This window comes from Ostrinia nubilalis, chromosome 5 (assembly GCF_963855985.1).
Source record: "Ostrinia nubilalis chromosome 5, ilOstNubi1.1, whole genome shotgun sequence".
NCBI classification, from domain to species: domain Eukaryota; kingdom Metazoa; phylum Arthropoda; class Insecta; order Lepidoptera; family Crambidae; genus Ostrinia; species Ostrinia nubilalis.
Genome location: NC_087092.1, coordinates 14,698,906 through 14,715,476, shown reverse-complemented (window position 1 = coordinate 14,715,476; position 16,571 = coordinate 14,698,906). Strand labels below are relative to the sequence as shown.

Sequence of the window (16,571 nt, the reverse complement as noted above, 5' to 3'; positions counted from 1 at the left end):
TATACTCAATCAACTTAACATAGAACAATTTATTTTTAGTTTCTATTATATATAAATCTCGTTTTATCATATAAAAAAATTAATGCTTATATTTTTATTTAATTAAAAAAATAATTTTAAATGTGATACTTTTTATTGTTGAAATCTATTAAGTGGCGATCGTGGACCGAAACGTAACCACAATTGACATTTATCATTGTTGACTGACAGAGCATCAAATTGACAAATCAACAACTCTTGGAAATGCTGCTATGCGATGTCCCCATAATCCTCAGAAATAGGCATGTTTATGTAAAGCGATTTCATAGCAGCTATTTTGGTTGTTACTTCGTGCACTATACGATGCACAGTTGGCTGTTAGATGTGGAAGATATCACCTAGTACACGTTCATAACTTCCCGTTGCGTAGAACAGTAGGGTTCCTAATAAGTATTTGGTCCACTGGTTGTATGGCATTTGGTGAGGGGTTTCAAAGAGCTTCCAAATTATGAATCCAGAAACAACACCGTTTCTTTAGAGACGCGGAACCTCGCTCGGAATTGCATGTCATTATAATAATATTTTTCAATAGCGTTCAGCCTTATTGCGTTCCTGCGATTAGATCTAGGTATTTCCTCGAGGCTCGAAAGAAATGATAACGATGACACACATTATTTACCACTATTTAGGTCAATTTAGGTATAAGAATAGGATTTAAGATACCGCGCAAGCACTCTCAAATTTAACAGCTGCTTAAGACGATTTGACAGTTGTTTGAGTAATGCTTAGCGTTGAATGGCGTTTCAGTATGCGAAAATTCATTTAAGTGGCGTTTGAGTGCAACTTAATTTGAGAGGTGCTTAAAAATTGAGAACTGCTCAGATATTGTTTTGAGTATGCGAAATGTAAGTTTAGGAGCTGCTTAACTATTTGAGAAGCCGTCAAATATTTAAATGGCGTTTCAGTATTCGGCCGTTAATGAATTAAACATCAACATTTTCTCAATACACTTTCTTCTTCAGGGTATGCTTATTCTAATGAATACATTCTATCTTCTTACTTAGAAATAAATTTGTTGTAATATTAGTTCAAAGTTGTGCCTTCGCGAGTTACCTGGAAATCGGACTTTCGAAATTCGCTGTTTTCGTAGGCAAAAATCCAATTTGAACGAGATTTTGTCAATAGACATTCCGTAAAAACGTATGATAATTACGATGATATAAGTCAAAAGAAGCTATAACAATAAATTATAATATGACTAAAATCATTTCGAAATCTGCCAAATTCTCGATTTCTGCATGAAAAATGTGACAACGCTCTTAATTTTAAGAAGCATTTATTGTATTTACGATTGGTAATCTTTAATCTAGTGGTGTTTGTATAATCGTACCATCTCTAAAGTACCTATTAATAAACTTCAGTGTTGCAATAATTCGAAATTGGACAAATAGTTTTAAAAGGTGTAGTGTCGGAAAATAGACACGGTGAAGTAAGTTAATGTTTATATTAGCTAAAATATTTTTTTTGCTACAGTTTTTTGTCATAAGTATTTCAAAATTATTTAAAAAGTGTATTTTTATTAAATTATTTAAATTAGTACAGTTAATTATTATTCCTAAATACTACGATTTTACATTAAAAAAGGATAACAGTGCTGTTGGAACAATAAACCTTGATTGTGACGATGATCGACCGAGCGTGTATGTGTGCTCACAGGCGCGTGGCGGTCCTGACTGATTTGCAACTTGAAGTTGTCGCGCGCTGTAGGTAATTATCTCGGCCGGCATAGGCGAGTGACGGAGGCCTGGTGTTAGCAATTAGTGACTCCTAGATTTAAAAATAAAATATGTGATTGACTTGTGAGCTGTCAAAGGGTTCATTGAACTTTTGTCATGGTTTTTGCATTGAACAATGGTTTAATTTAAAATACAGTCCATTTTGAAGAAACGGCTTTTCATTTATGAACTGCAAGACATCCACCGCCAACAACTTCCTTGAGGTATAGACTGACACATTAGCACTACGTCTGATCTATAAAATTTTGTACTTTTATTTTTTTCATCAAAATATTCGATTTCTACATACTGTTTTCGGTTTGACAGATATGACTTGAACCACTCGTATGCCTATCCACTGTCCACGTATTCCAATGCCGTACATCATTAATTGTATTGCATAAATTACTACAATAGTCCCGTCCCGAACTCCTCCTATGTTCTTCTGATTAATTTCGTTGCGGGTCCAATGACAGTTTAATTTTCCCCCGGGACAAACTTGACCTTCATTGGTTGGGTCTTTATGGCGGTCAAGCTGTAGATCCTGGCAACACAGGAGTTGCAGTGGTGGGAACGAGAGGTGAGAATAGTCCTGTCAACTCCTCTATCTTCTAAGCTCAACAATGCTTGGGTTCGCCACATCACATTACAATAGTCCGGCGGATGACGGGATTAGCTACAAGGTCAAGTCCACAAGCATCTCCGTCGCTGGTTTAAAGTTGATCCAAGGTTAATAATGTCACTTGTCATTAGTGCAGGGCTTCCCAAACTTTTTTTTACTGTGACACATTTTCTTGCGTCACAAAATTTTGGAAATTACCACTCATCTCTATCTCTAGGTACATTTATTTTCGATCGCCCCATGACGCCCTTGGGACTGACATGCACGCACTGTTTAGGAACCCTGCGTTAGTCATATAAAACCTATCCAAGAGGCCTAAGGCGATCTAACATCATCCAGTATGGTTGTCTATTTGCCTTACACAAACCTCTACACAGGGCCTGCGTGGTGGCGTCTTAATCACCTCATGAATTAGAATAATTGTTATTCTTGTAGTGGGATGAATGTAACTTTGCAAACCACTGTGGCCTTATAACTTTATAACATTACTAGCGGCCGCCCGCGACTTCGTACGCGTGGATTCCGTTTTACCCCCTTAGGGGTGGAGTTTCGTAAAATCCTTTCTTAGCGGATGCCTACGTCATAACATCTACCTGCATGCCAAATTTCAGCCCGATCCGTCCAGTGGTTTGGGCTGTGCGTTGATAGATCACTATGTCAGTCAGTCTTTCAGTTTTATATGGCTTAGTCATCAAAATGACAACTTCTCAAAATGACAACCGGGATGCAAAATGTCCATTTCTCGAAATTACAACTTCTTAAAACGTCAACTTCGCTAAAAGACAACTTCTCATAATAATATTGTCTATTTCGGATATTTCTATTATTTGTGGACATTTTGCATTTTGCGTTATATTTCCGTCATACATGATTTCTGTGTAACTTTTACCATTAAGGCTGCACACGCAACGGAAGCTTAAAAAATGGAGTAACTTCTCCCGTTTTCCCAAAATTTCCCTTCACTACTCTGCTAGTAAGTATACTATAACCTGCCCAGGAGTATGAAGAATAATTGTACCAAGTTTCGTTAAAATCCGTCGAGTAGTTTTTGTTTCTATAAGGAACATACAGACAGACAGACAAAAATTTTACTGATTGCATTTTTGGAATCAGTATCGATCACTAATCACCCCCTGATAGTTATTTTGAAAATATATTTCATGTAGGTACAGAATTGACCTCTCTACAGATTTATTATAAGTATAGATAATTGTATAAACAAAAAACAGTGCTTTTGCTAAGAGTTTATTTCAAAATCAAAATAACAGTAGTACATGTTCAAGTGACAGAGTTCTTGACAAAGACTTCTTCTTATTGTTTATTCCACCACAGTGTAAGACTGGCGTCCATCCCGTGTGAGTGGGCTATGGAACATGACCCCCCTACGGTTGGACCACTCACTGGCCGCAGTTCTGGTGAAGGCCTGGACTCTCGCAAAGTACCAGGTGTCATACTGAAGGCCTCCTACACGTGCGCTGGTCGTACTAGCGTCAACTACAACCTCGCTGAATATCTTGCCTTGTTCGTTGGCTAGATCCTGCAAAAAAAAGTTGATTTATTAGGCTTTTGTTTTAGCGTAGACATTACTTGAATACTGAATTTTGGCGTCCTGAAAATACACGACTTGCAATGTGATGTTGTAATTTATTGTTACAATTTTGCATGCTATTGTATTTGTCCAGAAACGTTAAACTAACGTTAGCTAATAATAATTATATCAAAATTAAATAAGATTACAGTAAATTGTAACACTGCTAGCAAAAAAGTCACACATGAATGTGTGTTATTCACTACAGGGCCCAGGGTTAATAACTGTTGGGTGGGTAAATAACTGGTCCCATACTGTCATCTGAAGTGTTGTACGAGTAGTTACAAATTAAAGAATAAATAATCTTGTTCTAACTATAGTAATTATTATAATAGTAGCTAATATACTTAGGTTAAGTGGGTATTAAACAAAGTTGTATGACTTACCGATCCCAGGTCCCATACTGTCATCTGAAAATAAATATCGATATCAATATTTGCTAAATTTTAGTTACAAATCATCATCATCATTTCAGCCATAGGACGTCCTCCAATGATTTATGTTGCCCGGTTTATAGCGGCCTGCGTCCAGCGCCTTCCTGCTACCTTTATGATGTCGTCGGTACTTACACTTTCATGTGAGAATTACTTTGAAGTAAAACTGAATAATATCAGTGGAAATTAATAATATCTATCTCACTCAGAGACTCGTTAACAATCAATTATATTTATCAGAAAAAAAACAAGAAAACGATACCTGCTTTCGATTTGATTTCTGCAAAACATTATTTTTTGCAGAAACTGCTAAAATTCACTATAAATATTGCTAAACCAAAGAGCAAAACTAAAACAAAATTTTTATGGTAAATGAAATCTATACCCTGTATCCAAGAATTTCTGGGTTCTCCACAGGGCTCCATTTTAACAGCAAGGATTTGTCACCATCTTGATGAAATGTTGTTTCAAATCCAGTTACTGCTGGAGTAGGAATTTCTTCAGCCACCCTGGCCACGTAGGCCTGGCAAGCAGCCACGAACAGCAAGAAGAATAAGCACTTCATCATCTTGATTTGGATTGTCTATGACTTGTCAACTCGAGGTCTGATACTGCAATGTTGTGATGGAACATCGTAAAGGTATAAATAGTCGTTTGGAGATAAGGATACTGTGATTGGGGAAATTTGATAATAATGGCGACGATATAATGATCAATTTTTTACATTAATCTAATTTCAATTAGTTAATCCGTTGATAAAAATTTCTTTTTTCTTTTTCTTTTTTCAGCCAAATGACGTCCACTGCTGGACAAAGGCCTCCCCCAAGGTTTTCCACAATGAACGGTCCTGCGCTGCCCGCATCCAGGCTCTTCCCGCCACCTTTACCAGATCGTCGGTCCGCCTAGTAGGAGGCCTGCCCACACTACGTCTTCCAGCCCGTGGTCGCCACTCGAGAACTTTCCTGCCCCAACGGCCATCGTCTCTACGAGCTATGTGCCCCGCCCACTGCCACTTGATTTTAGCAATTCTGCGAGCTATGTCAGTTACTTTGGTTCTCCTGCGGATCTCCTCATTTCTGATTCGATCACGCAGGGAAACTCCGAGCATAGCCCGCTCCATCGCCCTTTGGGTGACCTTGAGCCTTCTTATGAGGCCCATAGTAAGCGACCACGTCTCAGATCCGTATACCATCACTGGCAACACACATTGGTCAAATACTTTCGACTTGAGACACTGCGGTATTTCGGACGTGAGTATATGGCGAAGCTTCCCGAACGCTGCCCATCCGAGTTGGATTCGACGATTGACCTCTTTCTCGAAGTTGGACCTACCTAACTGGACTGTTTGTCCCAGGTATACATAATTGTCAACAACTTCGAGTGTAGAGTCTCCAACCTTCAGAGGAGTGGGTGCAACACGGACATTAGACATGATTTTTGTCTTGTCCATGTTCATTCTGAGGCCCACTTGTTGAGAGGCTCTACTGAGGCCATCGAGCATTGTGCCTAGATCCTCCAAGGTCTCAGCCATGACTACGATATCGTCCGCGAATCGAAAGTGGGTGATGTACTCGCCGTTGATATTTATGCCAAATCCGTTCCAGTCCAGAAGCTTGACGACATCTTCCAGGGCGGTGGTAAACAGTTTTGGAGATATGACGTCTCCCTGTCTTACCCCTCGCTGCAACTGGATAGGTTTCGAGTCCCGATCCTGGAGGCGGACCGACATTGTGGCGTTTTTGTACAAACCCCTCAACACTTCGATATATCGATAGTCAATTTGGCACCTTTGGAGAGACTGTAGCACTGCCCAGGTCTCGACCGAATCGAAGGCTTTCTCATAATCCACAAACGCCAGGCAAAGTGGTTGATTATACTCCTCGGTCTTCTGTATAATCTGCTTTAGCGTATGTATGTGGTCTATGGTACTAAAGCCTTTTCGGAAACCGGCTTGTTCGGGAGGCTGGAAGTCGTCGAGCCTGCGAGCGAGACGATTCGTGATGACTCTTGAAAACAGCTTGTAGACATGGCTCAGAAGTGAGATGGGTCTATAATTCTTCAACAAGGTTTTGTCACCTTTTTTGAAGAAGAGTACCACCACACTTCTGTGCCATGTCGTAGGCGTTTTTCCTTCGAGGATGACGGAATTGAACAGCTTCTGAAGAGCCCTTAGTACCGGCGTTCCGCCTGCCTTCAAAAGCTCAGCCGTGATTCCATCATCACCCGGTGCCTTGTTGTTCTTCAGCTGTTTGAGAGCCATTCTAATCTCGTACAGACTGACGTCCGATTATGATAAAAATTATATTATGATAAAAATTAGTAATAAGATATTTAATGAACTTATCAAAATCTGTGACTTAGTATGAGTCACAGCCGCAAGAGGATGTTTTTAAAAAAAAAATTATATTTCTAATTATCAGTACCTATAATATAATAACAGTGTACTATCACAGTATAAAACAGTTGATAGGCTGATGATGACGTGTCGTGTTTTGTTCAAGACATTTAAAAACATTGATTTATTTTAAATAAAGTCAATTTCAAATGCTTTGGTCATTAAGGCCATTCTTTATTTAATTCTTAATCCAGGGTCATCGTTCGTTCATTTCAGCCAACGTCCACTGCTGGACAAAAGCCTCCCCAAGGATTTCCAAACAGTCCTGTGCTGCCCGCATCCTGGCACTTCCCGCGAACTTCATGAGATCATCGGTCCACGTAGTGGGGGGCCTGCCCACACTACGGCTGGTTTTAGCGTCACGCGATCTGTATGAACTGCTAGGGACCTCATTACTCTAAAACGCTCCTTAGAAGTTAATACAGATCGGCCGTGCGGAGCGGATCCGCACCGGACGGTCCGCGTGACACTAAAACCAGCCTACGTCTTCCGGCCCGTGGTCCGCCACTTGAGAACTTTTCTGCCCCAACCGACATCATCTCTACAAGCTACGTGCCTCGCCCACTGCCATTTGAGTTTAGCAATTCTGTGGGCTATGCCCGTCACTTTGGTCACTGCGGATGTCCTCATTTCTGATTCGATCACGCAGGGAAACTCAGAACATAGACCACTCCATCGCTTGAGCCTTGTTACGAAGCCCATTTAAACTAAGAATTGTAGGTATGCCACGATAACAATGCAAGTCAATGTTAGAGTACCCCAGGTTTTTAGGGGTTCAGAGCCCCACATAACCTGCCGCCCCCCAGCGGTAGGTATGGACAGGCAATTTTGCTGCGTAAAAAATACTATCATAATTTGTCTCTTAATCCTTGCTGATAGATTTCCATTGATCAAATCATATAATCAGTTGGGTAAACTGGTTATCATGATAACTGAGTCATTAAAGTAAAGTTTAAAAATAAAATTACAACTTATTGATATGCAGCTGTCAAATAATCACTATCTTTTTAGGGTTCCAAATTTGAATAAAATAAGGAACTAAAAATGTGTCGTGCGTGACTTACGAGTGCCAGTAGGAAAACCCTGAGATTTTTAACAACGGACGACTTGCAGTAAAGACGATGACTACAACCCGATCAAGTTAACTGAGCACCTGGCAGCCGTGACGTCACATCGTCGCTCTGGTACGGGCGGGGCGAACGCGGGGAGGTGCGCAGTTAGCTCAAACGGGTTGTATTGTAAGGCTATCAGTTTTACTAATCGAGAAAAATATTTATTGAATTAAGTCCTACCTAAAATAGTTAAATGAATTGGCGCAGAAAGTTGTTTTAAGCTGGGTTGCACCATCTTACTTTAACTTTGATAAACGTAAATTAATATACAAATTTCGACTTTGACGTCAAAAATCTGTCAAACTCCATAGAAAATAATATATTGTTTTATACTTTCATGGTCACTAACATAAATATTATTATTGACGGGATTGCTACCATGTACCTTAATTTAACCCCTCAAGGATCATAAGACCGCCGGCGGTTATTGTCCATACAAAATCTGAAAATAAGATGGTGCAACTGAGCCTTAGGCTGGGTTGCACCATCTTACTGGGGGACGCCAGCGGACTGTGATGGTACACTGTGATAATAAACTAATAATTTTATTATTATTATTTAAAAAAAACAAGAGTTTCAAAAATGTTACGGCTGTGACTCATACTAATATCAGTCGAGTTGACTCATACTAATATGAGTCACTGATTTTTGATAAGTTCATTAATATATTTTTTATCAATGGATTATTTATTGAATTCAGATTGCCAGAACGTACTGACCATACCTAAGAATATTATAAGTATTCAAATGAGGCTATCAAATTGTCTCTAATCACAATATCCTTATCTCCAAACGACTATTTATACCAGCCCCCCTAGACAAAACGCACTTTTTGATCGAATCGTAAATCGAATCCGTCAAATTCCATACAAAAAAGGGGCTTTTCGACCACTTTTCGACTGGTTTGCGATTATAATGGCACTTTGTCTAGACCCACTGTACAATGTTCTACCAAGACATTGCAGCATCAGACCTCGAGTTGACAAGTCATAGACAATCCAAATCAAGATGATGAAGTGCTTATTCTTCTTGCTGTTCGTGGCTGCTTGCCAGGCCTACGTGGCCAGGGTGGCTGAACAAATTCCTACTCCAAGAGTAACCCGTTTCGAAACATTTCGTAGAGCTGATGACAACTCCTTGCTGTTAGAATGGAGCCCTGTGGAGAACCCAGAAATTCTTGGATATAGGGTTATAGATTTTATTTACCATATTTTTTTTATTTTAGTTTTGCACTTTAGTTGAAATTATAATATAAATAGTGAACTTTAGTAGTTTCTGCATAAAAATAAATTTTTGATCGGTTTTTGCAATATTTTTGCAATTTTTCCTAAACTCAAAAGTAGGTAGGTACCATTTTCTCGTTTTTTATGACAAATATAGAGATAGACAATTTTCATCTCCATTGATATTACGAGTATTCGGACTTGTCTTTATTTACTTCAAAGTTAATTTGTTAGTAAAACTTAGCAAAGTATTGATTAAAATGTTTCATTTCAGATGACAGTGTGGGACCAGGGAACGGTAAGTCATACAACTTTGTAATTATTTATTAGTTTGAACAAGATAAGCTGTTTGTGTAATATCGTCACCGTCGTGGCAGAATTAACACTAGAGTGCTCGCGCCCCTAAATACTCCTAGAGTGCTCGCGCGGGTGACATATGTCCCCCATTATGATATGGGTTTATTTTTGCTAATCTTATTTAATACAAGTAAAACAATTTATAATATTAAACATCAACTATATTTCTTACTAAATAATTTAAAAAAAGTGAGAAATTCTTTCATGAACTCTTATTATAAACCAAAAGAAATACTTCAATATTTTTCAAATATTTTAGAATCGAAGAGACCAAAGTAGTTTAAATAGTCGTTTGACCCGTTGTTTTGGCAATCTAATCACCTAATTAGAAAGTTAATCAATAGATTGATCTTATTCTGTGATATTTTGATCACAACTCGGGCACGATATGATTTGATGATCTGGACAAAAACGCCTATTCCACTTGTTACATTTCCTTACGAGTGCTTCGATTTCTTGCTCTTGTGCGATAAACACATCGTCCTTTGCCACAATACTGGCAAGTTTTGTGCTAGTTGGTGTTCTCGCAAGCCCAGAAGAATCCTGGTTTTTAATTTTATAGTCCTAGGTAATTTATTACTACATTGCATACAATCTAAAACAACTACTTTCTTGCATCAGTTTATGCTTATAAAACAATATAATTATTGTAAATGTTTAAAAAATGGTTAAATATTATAACTTTGAGCTTACATGAAAGTAAACTTGATTTTAAACCGCGACGATAGGGGATCAAACAATTCCTCAAGTGCTCGCGCGGGGGACATGCGTCACCCAAACACTTTAAATGTTTTCTGCACTCACGTTGATGCGTCTAGCAAGATGGCGTTACTACTAAAATATGCGACAATACATGCTCGAAGAATACATGAGAAGGCAGCACTGTAGCTCGATACCTTGAAAAAATATTTACAAATTTTACACTGCACGCGAGCACTCTAGTGTTAAATAACTGACACTTTTGGCAAAAACCACTTTTTCCACTTTTTGTATAGTAGAAAGTGTTACCTATATTTTGATCTTACTCTCGTGGCAATATCTATGATATTTCCAAAGATATCTTCAGTTTAGTGAAACTATTGACCATAAATTACAACACTGTTTGTTGTAGAATTTACGTGGCAAAACTGAATAAGTGACTTTATTTAATTCTGCCACAACTCACTGCGAACGTTGCTTCAAAATACTTGTACTAAGAAAGTCAACAAGTGACTTTATTTAATTCTGCCACAACTCAATCCGAAACATTGCTTCAAAATACTCGTACAATTGTGTTTTTGATTTATTTCATTTTTGTAACATTACTTTAAATGTTACTTTTAATTTCAATGTTCATTACTCAGATGTTGAATCTGGATAGTTACCTTCATCATTATCATCATTTCAGCCATATAAGACGTCTACTGCCGAACATAGGTCTCCCCCAATGATTTTCAATATGACCGGCTGGTAGCGGTCTGCATCCAGTGCTTTCTTGCTACCTTTATGAAGTCCACGTTGTGCTTTCCGGTACGTGCCCTCCACTCCAGAACCTTCCTGCCCCATCGTCTGTCAGTTTTGCGTACTATGTGCCTTGTCTCTTGTACAGAAAAACCGAGCATAGCCCTCTTCAAAGCACGCTGTGCAACTATGAGCTTATTTATAAGGCCTATAGTAAGAGGCCGCGTTCCCGAGCCATACATCATCAGTGGTAACACATACAGATCGTAGATTTTCGTCTTTAGGTACTGAAATATTTTGGATGAAAGGATGTTGTGTAGTTTCCCGAACGCTACCCAGCCGAGTTGGATTCGACCTCTTTCTCTACCTAGTTAACGTTTGTCCGAGGTAGACATACTTGTCAACAATCTCGAGATTCGAGCTCCTAACCGAAACTGGGTAGGAGGGCTTCGTCGAGGTATACAGCTGTCCATAAAACTTTCAATCTCACCCAGAATCTCGGCTTTTGTTGACGTTACACTACCTTCAGCAGTCTTCAGCTTCGTAAGCTAGCTTCGCCCAATAGAGCAGTCTCTTGCGAACACTTTCGAGCCTTGGTTCCGCTCTATCGCCTCTTTAATACGATTTGTATTAAACTTGCAAACATCATGTTGCAAGGACTTCCATATCTGTCTATTGAGCTGCCGATGTGCCTTAGCGTCAAAGGAGATCTGCAGAGACATTGAACGTCGTTCTGCTATGACGTTGAGGGTAAGGAATCCCTATGGATCCCTAGGGAGAGATCCCTATTACAGTTTTATTGTTTTTGGATTATTTTAATTTTGATATTCATTTCGATGTTGGTTCTTTCAATTGTATTTCAATGTTATAGGAATCTGATGTTGATGGTTACCATACCAATTTGTTAAAAATTTATAAGTATTAAATAAGTAGGTTCGCTCATTTGGAGCGAAAGTGACACATTTACAAAAATATGCGAAAATGACTTATCAATGCCAAAATACTATGCTTAATCATCTGCGTTGGCGGTGAAAACGCCACATTTGTAGATTCAAAAACCGTCCGATAGAGGGCGAAAAGTCGTTGTAGCATTATTCCGTTTTGACGCATTCGTGCGGAGCAACGGCGACCAAAAAGTCAGTTGTGCGGGGCGCCCCCCGAAGAGTGGACGTGCCAAGGAGCTACACAGACGCAAAGGTAAATGTGACATTTTTTTTTTCAAAAATTCGGAGCGATAATGACTCATTTGTATTTTATGTCGTTAGTGTTTTGTTTCACTTGAAAAAGATATCACTTTTGAGGATACTATGACGTTTAATACAATTGCGTCACTGTTGCACCGAACACTTTCGTGGATTTTGTATTGTTATGGACTTAAGTGATAAATAAGTCTATAGTATCCCGAAAAGTTAAACATGTTTTATAATAATGACCAATTGATCAGTAGTAGCAAATCTATCATAAAGCAGTTTTTTATTTATTTTAAGCTCTAAAAATGGGAAGCCGTGCTCGAATGTTGGTGAAGCTTTGCGAGCAGCATGAATGTTCCGCATCTAATAGCATTGGAGGGCAATTGCCGCTTGATTCAAAAACATCTCCAATTGATATAAGTACAAATGGTAAATATAATACGTTATACTACATCCTTTTTTTAAACTTAAATTTATCTTATCTTCTATGTATATGAATAGTGAAGGCTTAGGCGTATGTCTAATGTTATTATTATAAAAAAAATCTTAATTCTTACTTTACTTAACTATGTTTTAGAATTACCTAATAAAGAAAAACAGGATACCAACTTTACCCAAAACAGTGATATGAATTGGTGTAATGAACGTAAGTCAGTTGTTTAATTATAGTTCTCATTGATCTGCAGGGTTTGTTTTACGTGATTCAGATTTATTTACTCAGTCAACTATTTTTTTAGCTATGACTTCAACTGGAAACGTTGTTTCTTCTCAAAATAACGGTAATTTATCACCCAGTCTTCTTGAAAGCCACAAAAACCTCAGTGAAGGCCAAGACTATTCACCAAATGATAGTGGCGATGAATATGTGCCACAAAAATCTGCAAAGCGCCGCCACCGTGTTGTTTCGAGGTCTTCGAGCTCATCATTATCTAGCTCATCCAGTTCTTCCTCTAGTTCATCCAGTACTTCTACTAGCGCATCGTCAATATCGACTACTGACGAGTCTCCTGTGAATTCTAATTGTATGCTTACAAGAGAAGTTTTAGCGCCACCTTTAGAAACAGTTGTTGCTAAAAAAGGTAAAAAAAGAGTTCGTAATGAATCGGCTTGGATAAAAAATGTGCGAAAGCAACAAAGAAATTCAGGAAAGCAATATGTATCTAGAAATGGAAAAACGGTTGCCGAAAAATCAATTAAACCACCTTGTTCAGAAAAATGTAGGCAAAAATGTCGTGATAAAATAACTGAAGAACAAAGAGAGGAAATATTTAAAAACTATTGGGGTTTGGGAACATTGCAGAGACAACGTGATTTTATAAACTCGTGCTTAACAACACTGAAAGTTCCTTACCGTCGAGTGAAAGAAGGAAATGCTAAAACAAGAAACCAAAACTGTGTTTTTCATTTTACGGTGAATGGAGAAAGCAAACGGACATGCAAAATTTTTTTTATTAATACATTGGGCATATCAGAAAGAGTATTGCGAACAGTAATGCAAGGAAGACAAAATTGTACGACAGGTATGATTCCGGAAGAAAAGAGAGGCAAACATTCTCATCATAATCAAGTTGGTGAGGAAATCGTACAGTCAGTTCGCGATCACATTAATTCAGTGCCCCGAATAGAGAGCCACTACACTCGGGCTAACACAAGTCGTGAATTCATTGACGGTGGCCTAACTATTAAGGAATTGTATCGCAATTACGTATCGAATAGAGATGCAATGCCAGTAGCATCTTATGACATGTATAACAGAATTTTTAACACTGAATTTAACTTATCCTTCTTTGTCCCTAAGAAGGACCAATGTGATCTCTGCGAGTCGTACAAAAATGCTATTGGATCAGACAAACTTAAATTAGAAGAACCTTATGAAGAACATCTTAGACAAAAAGAATTGAGCAGAAAAGAGAAAACCGATGATATAGCATTAACTAAAACCGATGCTGAAACAGTCGTTGCAATATACGATTTACAAGCAGTCATGCCGGTTCCAACTGGGAATAGCTCGGCGTTTTTTTATAAATCTAAGCTAAATTGCTTAAACTTTACAGTGAGTATTTCGAGTCGTGGAAGTAAAAAACCTTTTTTAATCACCTTTTATAAATATTTTTATTGTTTTAGGTCACAGAATTAAAAGATAATACTACAAGTTGTTATTTCTGGCACGAAGGGCTTGGTAATCGAGGGGCTATTGAAATTGGGTCCTGTGTACTAAAGTTTCTAAAAGAGATTTCAGAGCGTCATCCTAATTGCAACATTATATTTTACTCGGATAATTGTTATGGGCAGCAGAAGAATAGGTTGGTTAAAATCACTATGTTCTTATTTTATTTTATTGTTATTGTTTTTACCAAATTTTAAAATTATTATGTTTATTTTTTCAGGTTTCTCCTTGGCATGTACTACTATGCAGTTGAAACTCTACCAATTACGTCAATCACGCACAAATTTTTGATTCGCGGCCACACCCAGAATGAGGGTGACAACGCTCACTCACTGATTGAAAAGGCAATTAAAAGAGCAAAGAGATCTGGTCCTATTTACAGTCCTCACCAGTACGTGCAACTGGTAAGGAATGCCAAGAAAACTGGTAAACCTTTTGTGGTTCACGAGCTAAACTATGACGATTTTTATGATCTAAAAAAGCTGTTTGAGGATATTGGGTTAAATATTAACAAAGATCTAAAAGGCAATCCGATAAAATTAACAGAAATAAAAGCTATTCGATTTGTAAAAAGCATTGACACTTACACTATAAAGTACTCTTACGCAGATGAATGGCAACAAGTAAGCACAAAACCCACAAAACATTTAAGGAAAACACGCTCTGACTTTAATTTAAGTATTACAGATATTTGCCTAGAGCCAGCTTATAATTCAAAGATAGCAATTTCAGATCAAAAAAAGCAGGATTTGCGTATTTTGCTAGAAAAAAATATTGTTCCTAGATGTTATTCTGGATTTTACGAAAGCTTGTTTTAATTGTTTACTAGTAGCTATACTAATTGTTTTTCTTTATAAAAGATTTTTTTATTAATTTACGTGATTATTTTGTAACTGTGAGACATTTACGTACTTATTATAACGATAAAAGACTAAAACTGTTAAAACTTTTCTGTATTAATTGAGTGTAAGCAATAAGACAATAATATAACATTAAGATAATTGTAGTAAATGACTGTGATTTAAACATGCCATATTAGTAACTGATAAGACTGTACTTAGTCTACAAAATGTTGAATAGTTCTTAAATGTAATTTAAGTATAATGTGAGGGATCCATTGTTATTATTGTGTGTTGGTTATGGTCGTACATAAATTAATACTCCGTTATGCTGGTGCATATAATATTATGTCAAAGATCTCTTAAAATTTTGTATAAGTATAATAAAAACAGAATATTATTGAAAAATAAAGTTCTTTTATTTGAAGAATCAAACGACTTAATTTCTTTAACTGTCTTCACCGAGGGAAACAACGACGCATTTGTAAGTACTATAACGAAAAAAAATTTTTTTTACCGTTTTTGGAGTAGTAAATAATAAAAAAAATGTGGTTATTTATGAACCAAGAGTTCTAGCTATAATAAAACAATTTTAAAATAATAATTAGCCCTAAGAATGCTTCAGAATCTTCTTTTGAACCTAGAAATAATCTTTATTCTGATCTGGTGTAAAGTTAACTTATTTGCATTTGTGTCACTGTCGCTCCAAATGAGCGGTATATTCTAGTATTATTTAACAATTTTACAGATTTTGACTAAAATTGCATTGACAAAACAAATAAAATAAAATGAATAAATCAACATTTAGGTCAATAAAAGTGTGGCAAAATTAAACAAGTGTACTTATTCAATGGAAATATTCGTTTTTGTAATACCTTGGTTGAGGCAAAACTAAATAAGTGACATACAAAAACTAAATAACTGCAACTTAGTTGTAAAATACGGTTGTGGCAAAACTAAATAATTACATTTTTATTTTTTTTATTTAAAATAATACAAAGTAACATCATCGAATACTATTGAATTAATAAAGGTAAATTTGCTGTATAAAATATCAAAAGACCGACAGTAAAATATTTTAACCCTTAAAAGTTATCGCCATTTTTAACGAAAAAAAACACAAAAACGTGAATATCTCGCAACTTTGGTTTTGTCAGTTATTTAATTCTGCCACGACGGTGACGATATGTAGTATTGAAACTGACTTTCTTGATTTTCATCCATTTAATTGGATTTATAAAAATTTGTACAGAAGAACGTTGGGTTTCGTAAATTAAAGTCGTTTTTCATAGACAATAATAGAGTAGTGAATAGACAATAGTGATGTTCCTTTTTCTGCGCGAAGTTTCGGCACTGAGACTTTAGTGATTGGCCTCAACATCTTCCCCCCCTTCGAAATCTCCAGGGTTTCGAAGTACTGCTGCTGGTTGAGGTTATGATGCGTGCAAAG

General features: G+C 37.2%; 2 protein-coding genes across 3 annotated transcripts in view; one reads left to right on the top strand and one right to left on the bottom strand.

Annotated features, from left to right (window-relative positions):
* Nucleotides 1-16,571, top strand: part of LOC135072025 (putative nuclease HARBI1) — a 497,753-nt gene that overhangs the window by 472,412 nt on the left and 8,770 nt on the right. The window lies entirely within an intron of this gene.
* On the bottom strand, nt 3,606-5,038 carry LOC135072005 (uncharacterized). Its single transcript, XM_063965925.1, has 3 exons — nt 4,784-5,038; nt 4,351-4,374; nt 3,606-3,913 (listed from the first exon to the last, which is right to left on the bottom strand). Exons 1-3 carry the CDS (start codon nt 4,964-4,966, stop codon nt 3,695-3,697), a joined length of 426 nt encoding a protein of 141 aa, XP_063821995.1. The 5' UTR covers nt 4,967-5,038; the 3' UTR covers nt 3,606-3,694.